General features: G+C 45.3%; 2 protein-coding genes across 8 annotated transcripts in view; one reads left to right on the forward strand and one right to left on the reverse strand.

The window, feature by feature from the left end:
* tec (tec protein tyrosine kinase) overlaps positions 1 to 2747 on the reverse strand; it is a 19668-nt gene extending 16921 nt beyond the window's left edge. For 2 of the 5 annotated variants that reach the window (XR_008835246.1, XM_056443368.1), the window contains exons 1-2: positions 709 to 2747; positions 390 to 494 (exon numbers count right to left, since the gene is read on the reverse strand). Coding sequence is in view for 4 of the 5 variants with exons in the window: in XM_056443368.1 (XP_056299343.1) it covers positions 390 to 494; positions 709 to 846 (243 nt within the window). In the remaining variant the exon portion in view is untranslated. The other 3 variants (XM_056443365.1, XM_056443364.1, XM_056443366.1) reach the window with 3 other exon arrangements.
* Positions 2309 to 15410, forward strand: LOC130212193 (cyclin-dependent kinase-like 2). Of its 3 annotated transcripts, none has more exons than XM_056443340.1 (9): positions 2309 to 2399; positions 5162 to 5424; positions 6103 to 6297; positions 6363 to 6547; positions 8670 to 8782; positions 8862 to 9001; positions 9789 to 9877; positions 11586 to 13679; positions 14321 to 15410. In XM_056443340.1, exons 2-9 carry the CDS (start codon positions 5257 to 5259, stop codon positions 14634 to 14636), a joined length of 3300 nt encoding a protein of 1099 aa, XP_056299315.1. In that variant the 5' UTR covers positions 2309 to 2399; positions 5162 to 5256; the 3' UTR covers positions 14637 to 15410. The 3 variants fall into 3 exon arrangements, with proteins under 3 accessions (XP_056299315.1, XP_056299316.1, XP_056299314.1); XM_056443341.1 differs by lacking the exon at positions 2309 to 2399 and adding an exon at positions 4292 to 4383; XM_056443339.1 differs by lacking the exon at positions 2309 to 2399 and having other exon boundaries at positions 5168 to 5424; positions 14321 to 14387; positions 14463 to 15410.
* The last annotated feature ends 308 nt before the right edge of the window (positions 15411 to 15718 follow it).

A 15718-nucleotide genomic window follows, 5' to 3' on the forward strand; every position in this document is an offset into this window, starting at 1 on the left:
TGTGTACCTGGTGTGTGTGTGTGTGTACCTGGTGTGTGTGTGTGTACCTGGTGTGTGTGTGTGTACCTGGTGTGTGTGTGTGTGTGTGTACCTGGTGTGTGTGTGTGTACCTGGTGTGTGTGTGTACCTGGTGTGTGTGTGTGTGTGTGTACCTGGTGTGTGTGTGTGTGTGTGTGTGTATCTGTGTGTGTACCTGGTGTGTGTGTGTACCTGTGTGTGTGTGTACCTGGTGTGTGTGTGTGTGTGTACCTGGTGTGTGTGTGTGTGTACCTGGTGTGTGTGTGTGTGTGTGTGTGTGTGTGTGTGTGTACCTGGTGTGTGTGTGTGTGTGTGTGTGTGTACCTGGTGTGTGTGTACCTGAGGGTGTGTGTGTGTGTGTGTGTGTGTACCTGGAAGGGGTATTTGTTGGGGCAGGGGATCACTCCGCCGTGGCTCTTCACCACCTCGGCGCAGCGGACGCGGCTCAGCTCGATGGAGCCTCTCCTGAAGCGCTTCTGTTGACGGTGTGTAGACATAAACACACAAGATACACACAAGATACACACTCCTCTTGTCTGTAAATATGAATACTCGTACACATCAACAAGTACTGGCCTTCAGAAGCCCTCTACCGTGTGTGTATTCAGAACGAGGCAGTTTCATGAAGGTGAAGTATTTCTTGCGAGCTCTTGATGCTAACTAGCGTAGTGAACGGCTAACGGAGCTGACCTCTCTCCGCCCGTCGTAGTAGTCCAGGTGCGTCCTGGTGAGGACGAACAAGCGCTCCTTGTAGTTCAGCGGCGACGTCCTCTTCTTCTGCTGCGAGCGCTTGACCAGCAGCTCCTCCAATAGCAGCTCGGCACTCATCCTGGCCCCGCCCACGCCCTCAGCCCATTGGTGGAGGCCCGTCAGAAGGAGGAGGGCCGCAGCTGAAGAGAAGAAAACTACTCGAGACACCGTGTTATTTAAATAAGAGTATATATTTATATAACCTGTGAAGGAAATATATCTGAAGTAAACAACTTTAAAACAAGATTAAATCTGAGTTCTGACGTTTTTTCTGATAGTTGGAGGTATTTGTCCACAACTCTAACTTTATGTTGTATTAATGATAACGTGTTCAAATGTTTATAACACAAAATCATCCAGAGATAATATACTCAGTGGCGGGCCGTGGGCCTGGGGCCTGGGCCTTCAGTGAGGTCCTACACAGTCCCACCCGAATTAATCCACCTCTTATTCCTCTCATTATGATGCCATGGCTCTAGACCAGGGCTCAATACGTCGATCGCGGCGTAGTATTGGTAGATCGCATGACATTAAAAAAAATTGGCCCGCCCCCGTCATTTTCTCTATAGCACGTCTTTGTTTATTTATTAAACTAAACAGCCGTCTGATGTTGATCGTATCTACACAACAGCATGTCATTTCTCTCGGCTCTCCGTCTCGCGCTCTGCAGAATGCGCGCATCATGACGGAGAAAAAGAAGAAGAAAAAAGTCACTTGCACTCGTTTGTTCACTAAACAGGGCATTGTCGCACCCAAAGCAGATTCCAAGTATATGCTCGACCAAATCGACATCTTCTCCTCCTTCCGCCATTGCGGGTTGAAAAAACAGCTTTGTAGTCCGCGAATTAATTCCTTTATCAAATTCAGTTTCCTAGTTCTGAGGTTCTGCGTCTACCTGCCCATAGGCCCCGCCTCTCAATATTGGTAATCCAATCAAAAGACGTGCAGCACTCCGCCTGCTAGCTGGCTCCTGTGCCGGTTCCGGGGCCTTCTAGAAGGCCTAGAGGAGCCAACTCTAAAGCTGATTGGTTGACACAACATCGTCATTCCCATTCACTTGAAGCTACCAGCGCCCGCAATGTTGATTCTGAAGGCCTAAGGGCAGATGTTAGCCCCCTGGCAACACACGATGGCTGAATATGATTGGATAAAAGATCTAACATAAAGACCAGCCCTCCAAATCTCAACCTGGCGCTGGCAGCAGCGCAACCAAGAGGAACGCTATGAAATTAAGAGAATAACTCTTACTCTGGGAAATAATTGAATACATATTTGTGGGAAAATATATTTAGAAAAAAATATATATTCTGATGATGTTTAGGCCAGCAGAGAAGGCCTTGCTGGCCCTGACGGCCCGCCACTGAATATACTTGTAGTCACTTGAATACTTTGAGTATTTCCATGTTAAGGTACTTTATACTTGTTTCCTTTATATTTATTAAACCGCTTTTACTTACTTTGATCAATGATTATAATGTATTAATATAATAAATATTACTTCAGGTAAAGTATACGTTGATGAGTACTTTTACTTTAGAATACTGTATTTTACTTGATTCTTCTGGTTCTGTGTTTTCCGACAGCACCTGAATGCAGCAGAAGGAAGCGCGAGACCCCCTGCACCTGCTCAGGTGGTCACGATCATTTCCGGTGCAGTATCCATATTAGAGTAGTACTCGTGAAGACTTCTTGATGCGCTATGACGCGTTCAAAGACACAGTGACGCAGTATTTTGTGTGTATTTCTCACTAAAAGACGCGTTCAAGTATTTATAAGACTCAGAACTGGAGTTGTAGGAGTTTCTCGAGTCGACCGGAAGCTGAGCTGTTTCTTTACGCCTCAGGAGTTTAGTCAATAAAGTTTACCGACGTGAAGTTCGTCTCCTCACCGTCGGTCGTCACGTCGGTTCTCCGGTGAGCGCTCGTTTCCCACGACGGTGCGAGGCGGAGGAGCGGGATGAGGAAGTGAAGAGAGGGGGGCGGACACACACACACACACACACACTCACTTCCTCATACAGAGCTAACGGCGTGCGTGTGCGCGTGCGTGGGAGAGGATGAGGTCAGATCGTCTGACGTCGAGTGGAAACATGAAACCTTCAGAGTAAAGTTTATTTATTTAAAGTTTATTTATGTAAAGTTTATTCATTTAAAGTTTATTTATGTAAAGTTCATTTATTTAAAATGTATTTATTTAAAGTTTATTTATGTAAAGTTTATTTATTTAAAGTGTATTTATGTAAAGTTCATTTATTTAAAAAGATGTATTTAAAATGTATTTATTTAAAGTTTATTTATTTAAAATTTATTTATTTGAAGTTTATTTATTTGAAGTTTATTTATGTCAAGTTTATTTATTTAAAGTTTATTCATTTAAAGTTTATTTATTTAAAAATATATTTATTTATTTTCTTATTAAAAAACAAATGTAATTTTTTGCAAAAGGAAGAATTTCTTTGAATATTTGGACAAGTATTTTAAGATCTTTTTAGAAAGTGAGGTTGTTTTTTGGGAAACGTGAATATATTTTTTTTGTGGAGATTTAAGTTTTACAACAAATTAAAGTTTATAAAAATAAGGCATTTTTGTCAATTAAGGAAAACAAATTAAATTACAAAAAAACAGGAATTTGTTGTCAATTAAGGAAAAACCTTTTAAAAAAAGATGAAATGTGTCACTTAACCAGAAGATACAAGTATAACATTATTAATTTAACTACTGTAACTTTGTGTGAACTTAATGTTGAACATTTGAAGCCTTCAAACACAATGGACTTTGTGTTATAGAAAGTTATAGTGCTTTGAGTTATAGCTCTACTATATGTTTGGAAATTATTTATTTTACATTTGTATTAAATACATGTTTCTAAATGTTTGTAGACAATTAATATCGATATTTTGTTCATTTCTCAGTCCAAAAATGTCCTTAACCCTTGTGTTGCCTGAGGGTCATTTTGACCCGAATCAATATTACACCCTCCCCCCGCCTTAGGATTAATTTGACCCCATTCAATGTTTAATGTCGGTGTTCTTTCGGTAGTCAACAAACAAACATAAAGTGCCTCACACTTAAACTTGGAAAACAATATTAATTCTAATAATTTTCTGGAGGTTTTAATTGCTGGCGTCAAATTGAACCCAAAGGGTAAAATATGTTCGTAAATATAAAGGTAACAGGAGGGTGAAACATTTAATCGGGTTAAAATGACCCAAAGGCGGGGGGAGGGTGTAATATTGATTCGGGTCAAAATGACCCTAAGGCAACACAAGGGTTAATAATGAAAACAGACGTATTAATGGTGACGAGCGTGCACAGCGCCTGGCTGCCAGCAGGGGGCGGTAGAGAGCCTCGCTCCTGGTGAAGAAGCTGTGGACTCACGTTCATGTTGCTGCCGCTCTCTTTATGTAAATTAGACACGGTGACGTCACTGCGTGGGAGTGGTTACCGTAGCAACGTGATGCGTGACCTCACACGCAGGCACACACGCGCGCACATTGACGGTCGAGCTTTCCGTTCTCCGGTGACACACACGCACGCTCACAAACAAAACGTTACTCCAGTGTTGAGAACGGAAGTTCACCGAGCGATTTAACGGATCACGGAATTCACCTGCACGGTGAGTGTGTGTGTGCGTGTGTGTGTGTGTGTGTGTGCTGCTCCTCTTAAGCAGACGATTACTGCTTAATAGAAGAAGTTTAGAGGTGTTCGAAGTCTAAAGTCTCATTTAAAATGTTTCTTCAGTCAAATTATTGAAGTAAAAAAACTTTTTAGTATTAGAATTGACGGTTTGTCTTTTATATTGTGTTTCGGTTTAGTTTGTTTAGGCAAAATAAAAATATTCCAAAGTAGATCAATATTAATTAATAGATTTGATTGGCTCAAATAATTAATCAAATAGTAATATTATTGATGATTTTACATGAAAAGGGACTAAAGTATTTAATTAATATAATATAATTCTTATTGTCATATTTTATTTTTAAAAATGTGTGTTTCCGATTTAATTGTTATTGATATGTATTATTATTACAACTACTACTCGTCTCTGCATGAAGTTATAGTAGTTGTACTTGTTTGTGAAGCGCTAAATAAATAAATAATATATTAATATTAGTAGATGAGTAATTTTTTGTCGACAACATCTTGTGTAATTCCTTTGAATACTTTTATTTGTGATGGATTATTTTACTAAAGTAAAAAGATCTGAATATATAAGTGGAATATAATACTATCGTATATTAATATATATAATATTTAATTAATCTCTTGCGCACTCTTTGCATGTTTTCCTTTACTTGAAGTTAATTCTTTTTTTTTTCTTCAGATTTTAACACATTTGTGTTCCTTTAAATTTAAACATTTTCTAAATTTGTTCTCTCTTTTTTTTAATTCAGTTTACTTTCTCCGAGCCGTGAGTTTGGCCGATTGCAAGGTCGAGCGTCCCGACGAGCGAAACCGTATCTCTGATGCGTTAACGAGTTGTTGGCCGATGGAGCGCTACGAGTCTCTGGGTCTGATCGGCGAGGGAAGTTACGGCACCGTGCTCAAGTGCCGGCACCGAGACTCCGGACGACTCGTCGCCATCAAGAAGTTCGTGGACTCTGACGACGACAAGGCGGTGAAGAAGATCGCCCTGAGGGAGATCAAGCTGCTGAGGGTGAGTATCGATGAGACTCCGTGAGACGGAAACCCGGAGAGACGCTAAACCAAATTTACCACGACTCGGGAATCAAGAGGAAACATCGGAAGGGTTTCTGGAGCCCGATCGTTCTCTGAGATCTAGAAAATGACTCTTTACCATTTGCATATTTAAGGCTATAATTCATTATTTTACTCTGAACATGTTGCGCAATAACGTGACCCATGTATTGCAGCCCGCGTACCGACAGTATTACAGGTGTACCACCAACACCGTAAGGACATGAGACTCTTCATCACTTCATCACTGCTGCCGATGGCCGCTCATATCGATACCGCGACACGGTTAGGGTTAGGGTTAGGGGGTTAGGGTTAGGGTTAGGGGGTTAGGGTTAGGAATATGAATATACTCATGAATCTCCCCGCGTTCGCCCGACGGCTCGGCAGTTGAATGGAGATCCAAGGAATGCACGGGCCGACGCGTGTATCTTAGTATGCCTCGTCCGGTAGATCTTAAAACCCAGGATTAGGTTAGGGTTCGGGTTAGATTCGGGACTTCCTAATCTCTTGGACGGGTCTTTTCCAGACGGTTCTACTTCCCTTTACCCACTTAATCATTTATGAACTACTTGCACCAATAGCAAAGTTTTTGGTCAAAAGTCCGGTGATATTTTCTGAAGCTCATTTTCTCGTCCAGCAACTGCGTCACGACAACCTGGTGAACCTCCTGGAGGTGTGGAAGCGCCGCCGCCGCTGGTACCTGGTGTTCGAGTTCGTGGAGCGAACCCTCCTGGATGACCTGGAGCAGAACCCGAGCGGCCTGGACCTGAACACCGGCCGGCAGTACCTGTACCAGATCCTGAGGGCCGCCGCCTTCTGCCACCGGCAAAACGTGAGCACGGGAAAGCTCTTCCCCGAGGATTACCACAGGACTTCAACCCATCTGTTCCCATCTAGATCATCCACCGGGACATCAAGCCGGAGAACATCCTCCTCTCTCAGGGGGGCGTGGTCAAGATGTGCGACTTCGGCTTCGCCCGGACGATGGCCTCGCCCGCCGAGGGCGGCGTCTACACGGACTACGTGGCCACGCGCTGGTACCGGGCGCCGGAACTCCTGGTGGGAGACGCCAAGTACGGCAAGTAGGTGTCGCCGCGGTGCGCCGGAGCCGGTCCCATGCAGACGCCTCAGTGTGTGTGTGTGTGTGTGTGTGTGTGTGTGTGTGTGTGTGTGTGTGTGTGTGTGTGTGTGTGTGTGTGTGTGTGTGTGTGTGTGTGTGTGTGTGTGTGTGTGTGTGTGTGTGTGTGTGTGTGTGTGTGTGTGTGTGTGTGTGTGTGTGTGTGTGTGTGTGTGTGTAAAAGTTTATTTATATAGCGCCCTTCGCAGTACGAATACACAGAGTGCTTTACAATAAAAACAGTACAACATCATCAATATCATCATGTTAAGCATAGCAGCAAGGTGCAGAAGCCAGTGCTACATTACAAATTGCGGGTGCATTACCTCCGGTACACAAGACTTTTGAGCAGTCACAAACGCAGTAGAAGAAACCAACAAACAGTAAATTAAACATAGAGAGCAGAAAACCGATAACACACAGAAACCTAACCCAGAAATGCCTGTTTGTAGAGATGTGTTTTTAGCTGATTTCTGAAGCTATTTTCGGACTGAGCTGCTCTCAACACCTGCGGAAGTGTGTTCCACAGGCGTGGGGCCACTGCAGCAAAGGACCGATCGCCTTTGTTTTTAATCGTGCGCGGCACTGCCAGGAGCCCTGGTCAGCTGACCGTAAGGACCGGCTGGGGTGTGCTGTATGATGAGGTCATGTATATAACTGGGGGCGAGGCCGTGTATGGACTTAAAGGTAAAGAGAAGTACTTTGTACTGGATCCTGTACTGGATTGGTAACCAGTGTAGGGCAGCCAGTATAGGGGTAATGTGACACGATTTCTTTGACCTGGTGAGTAATCTGGCAGCTGCATTTTGAACCAGTTGGAGGCGGTTTATGGATGCCTGGTTTAGACAGGTGAACAGTGAGTTGCAATAATCCAGTCTGGAGGATACAAAGGCATGTATAGCCATTTCCATCTCAGAGTGGGCGATGATGGAGCATAATTTCGCGATGTTTCGCAGGTGGAAAAAGCAATTGCGACTCAGAGTCATGACGTGTTTATCCAGCAGCATTGCCTGGTCAAAATGAATACCGAGGTTTTTGATGGTTGGGTGGACATTATTTTTGAGAGGGCCCAGATGTTCTAGTACCCTGGCTGTGGTGCCATCGGAGGCGATGACCAACACCTCGGTCTTGGTTGCATTTAACTGCAGGAGGTTGTTAGCCATCCAACCCCCAATGGCGGCTAAACACTCCATCAGGATGCTGAGGGACTGCATTTGCTCCGGTTTAAAAGAGCAAAGCAGCTGGATGTCGTCAGCATAAAGGTGGTATGTGATGCCAGAGAATGTTCTGATCAGCTGACCCAATGGGATCAGGTATAGGGCAAAGAGTAACGGGGCCAGCACCGAGCCTTGTGGTACAACCAGTGCAGAGGGGCGGAGTCGGATTTATATGGACCAGCTGACACTGAGAAATGTCTCTCACTGAGGTAAGAGGCAAACCATTTTAGTGTTAGACCTGACACCCCAACCCAGTTCTTTAGCCTATCTAGGAGAATACTATGGTCGACTGTGTCAAAAGCTGCACTCAGGTCTAGCAGGACCAGAACAGAACTTTTGCCACAGTCGGAGGCCATCATGATGTCATTAGATACTCCAAGAAGGGCAGACTCGGTGGAGGGTTTCTACGGAAACCGGATTGAAACTTGTCACCAATGTTGTGTGTGGCCAGGTAGAGGTTAAGTTGGTTAGCTACAACTTTCTCCAGTACCTTTGAAATAAAAGGTAGCTTAGATATGGGCCTGTAGTTTAGGGGAGAGGAGGGGTCCAGGTTGGGCTTTTTGAGGAGAGGTTGGACAGCCGCCTGCTTAAAATAAGAAGGCACCACACCCGTGACCAGAGACATGTTTATAATTTTGACCAGACTGGGGGCAACAGAAGAGATAGCTTCTTTTAGCAGGGAGGTGGGCAGGATGTCTAGGGGACTAGAGGAGGTCTTCATGGCATTTACTACCTCCAACACCTCCTCCAGCTCAACAGGTGAGAAGTTGCTCATTGATGGTGTGTCTGTGTGTCTGTGTGTGTGTGTGTGTGTGTCTGTGTCTGTGTGTGTGTGTGTGTGTATGTGTGTGTGTGTGTGTGTGTGGTCAGACCGGTAGACGTGTGGGCTGTCGGCTGTCTGTTGGTAGAGATGCTAACGGGTCAGCCCTTGTTCCCCGGAGACTCCGACCTCGACCAAATCTACCACATCGTCCGGTGCTTCGGTGAGCACGCGCTAAGAAATACTCAGTGTCCTCTTTCCGCTCTCTCAACACTTCCTTCTCTCTCGGGGCGTTCTCCTAGGTAACCTGACCGCTCGCCACCAGGAGCTTTTCTACAGGAATCCCGTCTTCTCCGGAGTCAGAATGCCTGAACATTCCTGCAGAGTCCGACTGGAGCAGCGCTTCCCCGCGATCGCACCCGTGGCCCTGGACCTGGCTCAGGTACCCTGAGACATCCCTCAAGACCTTCACTATGCAATCAGTGTACTGGATCATTTCTACATCGTTGTTGTTGTTGTGGAAACCATTGGGGGGAATAAGGTGTGAGCTTAGAAAGAGGGCAGGTAGCCATCACTGGATGCGTCCTCAATCACCTCCTCGCCAGAGGAACGAGTCCCGATACAGACGTGCAGGGTTCTTACGGTCATGGAAAACCTAGAAAAGTCATTTTTAAATGGTTATTTCCAGGCCTGGAAAAGTCCTTGAAAAAAATGAAATCACAAAAGTTTTTGGAAAAGTCATGGAAATGTGTTGTATTCACATGTTAATCTACGCTGAGTTTGAAAAAATGTAAATGTTTTTAAAAGAAAGAAGCTTACATTTATAAGCAGGAAATTGTCATTGGCCATAGCAACAGTAGCTCAGGGATAATCCACTATCATGTATACAACCGAGATTTCACAAAATGTTTGGTCATGGAAATTTTGTTTAATGTCCTGGAAAAGTCCTGGAAATCCATTGGTCAAAATGAGTATGAACCCTGGACGTGGGGTCACATGACGAGAGCCTTTTGAGGACTTTAGACTTGACTTGATCAAATCGAGACGTCCATGACTCGAGACTTCACTCGTTATCCAACAGTAATTCCAAAAATCTTCTGAAGACAAACCCTGAATGACGGAGATCCTCTGCTGACGGTCCAGGTCTCGGATCATTTTGAGCTTTTAGGAATCTCTGCGACATTGAGCCGCGATGAGAGGAGCGTAATGCTGCCGTGTGTCTCCGTCAGAGTTGCCTCCAGATGGATCCGGAAAGACGAGCTCAGTGTTCAGAACTGCAAGAACATCCTCTGTTCACGCAAGACTCGTTCCACATCAGGTATCTTTGTAGTCTTTAGTCCTCATGCATCCACCCACATCAGGTATCTTTGTCGTCTTTAGTCCTCATGCATCCACCCACATCAGGTATCTTTGTAGTCTTTAGTACTCATGCATCCACCCACATCAGGTATCTTTGTAGTCTTTAGTCCTCATGCATCCACCCACATCAGGTATCTTTGTCGTCTTTAGTCCTCATGCATCCACCCACATCAGGTATCTTTGTAGTCTTTAGTACTCATGCATCCACCCACATGAGGTATCTTTGTAGTCTTTAGTCCTCATGCATCCACCCACATCAGGTATCTTTGTAGTCTTTAGTCCTCATGCATCCACCCACATCAGGTATCTTTGTAGTCTTTAGTCCTCATGCATCCACCCACATCAGGTATCTTTGTAGTCTTTAGTCCTCATGCATCCACCCACATCAGGTATCTTTGTAGTCTTTAGTCCTCATGCATCCACCCACATCAGGTATCTTTGTAGTCTTTAGTCCTCATGCATCCACCCACATCAGGTATCTTTGTAGTCTTTAGTACTCATGCATCCACCCACATCAGGTATCTTTGTAGTCTTTAGTACTCATGCATCCACCCACATCAGGTATCTTTGTAGTCTTTAGTCCTCATGCATCCACCCACATCAGGTATCTTTGTAGTCTTTAGTACTCATGCATCCACCCACATCAGGTATCTTTGTAGTCTTTAGTCCTCATGCATCCACCCACATCAGGTATCTTTGTAGTCTTTAGTCCTCATGCATCCACCCACATCAGGTATCTTTGTAGTCTTTAGTCCTCATGCATCCACCCACATCAGGTATCTTTGTAGTCTTTAGTCCTCATGCATCCACCCACATCAGGTATCTTTGTAGTCTTTAGTACTCATGCATCCACCCACATCAGGTATCTTTGTAGTCTTTAGTCCTCATGCATCCACCCACATCAGGTATCTTTGTAGTCTTTAGTACTCATGCATCCACCCACATCAGGTATCTTTGTAGTCTTTAGTACTCATGAATCCACCCACATCAGGTATCTTTGTAGTCTTTAGTACTCATGCATCCACCCACATCAGGTATCTTTGTAGTCTTTAGTCCTCATGCATCCACCCACATCAGGTATCTTTGTCGTCTTTAGTACTCATGCATCCACCCACATCAGGTATCTTTGTAGTCTTTAGTACTCATGCATCCACCCACATCAGGTATCTTTGTAGTCTTTAGTACTCATGCATCCACCCACATCAGGTATCTTTGTAGTCTTTAGTCCTCATGCATCCACCCACATCAGGTATCTTTGTAGTCTTTAGTCCTCATGCATCCACCCACATCAGGTATCTTTGTAGTCTTTAGTAGGAGCGTATGTTTCATTTGACTGTTATGTGTACGTGTGTCCGGTCCCAAGAACGTTGGAAGAGAATCTCTTTAAATTGGTCTCTCTCACCCTCTTGGACTGAAGAACTGTGTTTAACGTGTTGCTGTGATGACATATATCATGCACACTGTAACTTGAGTGGTTGGCAGAGGCATTCAATGTATGACAGTCATGCTAGGTTGTTTTATCTGACATTACCTGGTCTTATAGTTATTCCCCGGTACACCTTTAGATCAATAGGGGTACCAGGAGTCAAACCACCGGCATTTTGTTTCTTGAGTTGCCTCCAAATTAGAGTTACTGTCCTCGTCCATCTTTATTTGTGTCCTTACAGATTTTTGGACGAGCTGAATGCCAAGATCCAAAAAGACCACAGAGAAAACTCGACCTTCCCCAAAATAACCAAAACACGGAGACGAGAAAGGAGCGAAGGGGATGACAAGAGACAAGGAAGCAAAGACAAGAAGCAACCGGAAGCTGTGGATGAAAAAGTCAACAGGGAAACAAAAGGAAAGCAACCTTTGAAGCTTTCTAAGACTATTCGGAACACCTCAGAACCGTTAAAGGCCACCAAACAAGTCAAAACATTGGGCGCAAAGACGATCAATAATGCAGCAAAGACAACCGCGGCCATGAAAGGTAAACCGGGAAAAACCACAGAGCTGAGAAAGGAACCACAGCTTTTCAAATCAACTAAAACCCTTACTTCTGACTCACTGGAGGTTGCCAAGACTGCAACAGATCTGAAAGACGATGACGCAGTGGCAGCTGAATCCGAACACGGGAAAGGTGCTTCTCCAGAGCCGAGGCAAGACCATTTAAAAACTATGGATTCAAAAGACAGAGATTCTAGTGGCATGCATTCTAGCTTCTCAGACTGCATTGTGTCAAGTGTGACTGAGAGGAATGTGGAGGGGATCAGGAGATCATCGAAATCTGAGCCAAGTCAAGACTTTGGGAAGAACCACTCAAACTCAAAAGTGCCCAATTTGTCTCAAAGCTCCCATCCAGACAGGAGTTTATCTCCAAACGCGTCTATGAAATCCACCATTGACCGTACAGAAACCCACCTAACACAGAACATGGGTAAAAGGTCCACTTCAGAATACCTTGAAGGTGCCTCAGCAGCTGTAACTTCTAAATTAGCAAACAGTGATCAATTAGAGACAAGCGTGACAGGTAAAGCGTCTCAACCATCCAGCGATGACCACCTTGAGGTTGCTACCCCGACTGTCCCTTCTGGCTCCAAGCCATGCAGGACGACTGTGTCCTCAGTGCACCGGTCAGCCATGAAGACAGACCGAAGAGGGACTCCTGAATGCCCAAAGGTCTCACCCTCACACCACAGACCACTCGAGGCTAACTCAAACTTCGGCCCCAAAATCACCCAAAACCATCTATCTTCGTCCAACAGCCCTTCAGACCTTTCAAGGCAGTCCTCCACAGTTTTTAGAGAGGCCAGTCCTGCCCAGAGCACGATAACACCACCTAAAGGAACCGCGAATACAATGTGGTCCAAAACTGGCTCTTCCTCACACACTAAACCCTCAAATGACAGCATATCCGTCCCCAACACACCTTCGAGAGGCCTTCCAACAGACAGAGAACTTGCAGAAGTGTCTATCGCAACCAAAACTCAGCAGGATAGTCGTAATGCTTTGAACAAGGACCTCACGGACGACCACACTGAGATACCTGATGCTGCGGCTGGAGATTCTAAAGGGAGTCCTGAGTTCACTGAGCCATCCAGTGTCCATCTGGACGTCGGCACTTCTAAGTCCAAGATCACCTTCAGAACCACCTCCATGCCGAATGACATGCCCAAAACCAACGCGGCAGGAGGGGCCGCTGTTCTGAGAACGTTGGAAGTCTCTGACAAAGAGAACCGGGAGGATTTAGCACTTCCTGTGTCCATCAGAGCTTTAAACAAATCTTTAGTGAATCGGCCCTCAAAGGTTTCTAGAGACTCACATATTGAGCGACAGAGCAACAGCAGAGAAGCTGAACCGGACACAAAATCCACAAAACCCCCCTCCTTCAAGTCTTTGACCGGAGACCCTAAAAAACCAACAAAGTCCAACGCAACAATGACGGTAAAGAAAACCAACTTTCCTCCAGAGGCCAGAAAGAAGAGAGACAACCCAGAAAGAGACGACATAACCAACCTCTCCACGATCGCAGATTGGACCTCCTTCACCTCGACGGCGACTCCGGAGCCCAAAGCTTCCACCAGGATCTCCCTCCTTCTCAACAGGGACGCCGCCGACGTGGAAGAGTCTGATTTCGGCGTAGATCCTTCGTCTCCACCTCCTCCTCCTCCTCCTCCGTCCTCCACACCCCTCATCCCCTCCCTCCGTGTCGTCAGCCCGGCTGCCAGCGATCACCTTTCCCTGGGGGCAGGTTTCCGTTCGAGGGCCCACAGCTTTAGGTATTTAAGTCCTAAGAGGAGTTCTGAGCCCAACCGTTGCCTGGTGGCGTCGTCAGAGTCGTTTCCCTTTGCCTGAGAGTGAAGGAGAAGGTCCGAGTTTAATTCTGAAACCTGAGCAGCTGTTCTGATCTCATTCAGACTCATTTGTGTCTGTTTGGCTTTGATGTGGCTCAGTAGCTCAATGATCCACCTGCAAAGTCTTCCAGCCACTAGAACTGCCGTAAATGACCACAACACCAACCCTATTTGAGTAATAGCAATGGGCGACTGTGGCTCAGTGGGTAGCAGGTCTTTCAATCAGGGGGTTGGAGGTTCAATCCCCGCCCTAGTGGATGTGTCCTTGAGCAAGACACTTGACCCTGAGTGTCTCCCTGTAGCTGCTCTACGTGTCTGAATGAAACAGGATCGTACGTCTCTTTGGATAAAAGCGTCAGCTAGGTGACGTGTGATGTAAATATCTGAAGTCTGAACCAGGCGTCACTATCAGGCCGTAGGTAGAAGTTTTAACGCCGACCGTCAAACTAACATTGATTATTTGTAATAACTTCCCTTTGGGTTCCATTCAGGCCTCGGCCACAACTCTTTATTGCCGTTTGAATGTCTGATCGGTGACGCGGTGCGTTTCTTTGCGTTGGTCACAGGTGCGTCGGCCAGCCGAGGCGTCACAGCGGCGTCTACGGCCGCGCTGCCGGAGCCCTCGCCACACAGGTAACGCGGCGCGTTTCACTTCCTTTCCTTTCACTTTTGACTTTGAATGCGTCGCCACCGTCTCGATCTTTTCAGGCGTCGGAGAAGAACCCGACCGGCGAGCGCCCCTTCCCGTCCGATCGCTGTAACCTCGGTAACGGCGGCGGCGGCACAGCCACCAAGAAGAGGTCAGACATCCATTTTCCAGATCTGAGAAACTCGGTGATGCCAGAGGTCCGAGGACGAGAAGGTGACCGCCCACCTTTTTAAACAAAGTGCTCATTGACGTTCTGAAGGTCCTTAAATCCTCGTTAAGAGTTTGAAGCCGAGCGACTGTCAACGTCACCGTAAAAACAATTCAGGAACAACAAGAGAATTGGAAAAGGCAAAGTTACAAGACTCTGTGCTTAATTACTTCAAGTTTGAAGGAGTTCCTCATCTCAATAACCGTTGTGACTTTTGTTTGTATTATTTTGTCAAGAATTTGTCAATTAAATCATTTTGGAGAAGTCATGTTTTCCAATATTATGAACCAGATTTATTGATTTTCAAAAAAATGCTCAAAAGTACCTTTCATTAAGCATTTTATTTTTACAATGGTTCTTAAAGGTCACAACTGTCATGACTTGGGACTTCTGTTTTCGCCACTGGGGTCATTGGCGACCTCTGGTGGCCGAAAGACATTATTTCAGTCTTTCTGTGTCACACCTGTTTTTTATTTGGTAATGTTCAATTATCTTTGTTTGACCAGGGTATAAATACCTGGCAGTGTGCTAGACACGTCATCGCGACCTTTGTTCAGACCTTGTGATCCTCGTTACCCTCTCGTTACGTTTACTATTCTTCTGTGCTTTGGACTTACCTCTTTGTTTGGATTATACCTTTTTGGATTTAACGCTTTCGTTTGGATTATACCCTTTTTGGATTTAAGGAGTTTGTTTGGATCTACCTCTTGTGTTTGCGTTATTGCTGCTTCAAAGACACTTTTGCATTTTTTGAAACTCCGTTGTGACGGAGAGAAAATAAAACAATCTTTTGACTTTACTCTCTGCATCTGGGTCCTCAATTGCCCACTGGGTAAATCGTGGGTTACCACTCCAGCGACTAGGGTTTTCTTCCCGACTCCGGTGTCCTGACAACGAGTCACAAACAAGTCACATTATTGTCCTTGTTTCGGAGTAGTCGCTATACAAGAAGACCAGAAAACAACAAACCGTTTGATTCTCCGAGTCGAACGCCTCAGAGAGATGGCGCGGCTGTGTCCAGTCGCCGTCAAGGTAGCTCCGCGGAGATTGTGCGCTCTTTTAGTTTTTGTGTTTATTTTTAATATTTTCTTTGCCACAAACACATCG

Source organism: Pseudoliparis swirei, chromosome 21 (genome assembly GCF_029220125.1).
Source record: "Pseudoliparis swirei isolate HS2019 ecotype Mariana Trench chromosome 21, NWPU_hadal_v1, whole genome shotgun sequence".
Classification (NCBI taxonomy): Eukaryota; Metazoa; Chordata; class Actinopteri; order Perciformes; family Liparidae; genus Pseudoliparis; species Pseudoliparis swirei.

Bases quoted from the DNA above. Each gene is read 5' to 3' on its own strand.
- LOC130212193 (XM_056443340.1), top strand. From the start codon at position 5,257: ATGGAGCGCTACGAGTCTCTGGGTCTGATCGGCGAGGGAAGTTACGGC. The intron at 6,298-6,362 runs GTGAGCACGGGA...GTTCCCATCTAG, and splicing joins CCTTCTGCCACCGGCAAAAC to ATCATCCACCGGGACATCAA. The intron at 9,878-11,585 runs GTATCTTTGTAG...GTGTCCTTACAG, and splicing joins CAAGACTCGTTCCACATCAG to ATTTTTGGACGAGCTGAATG.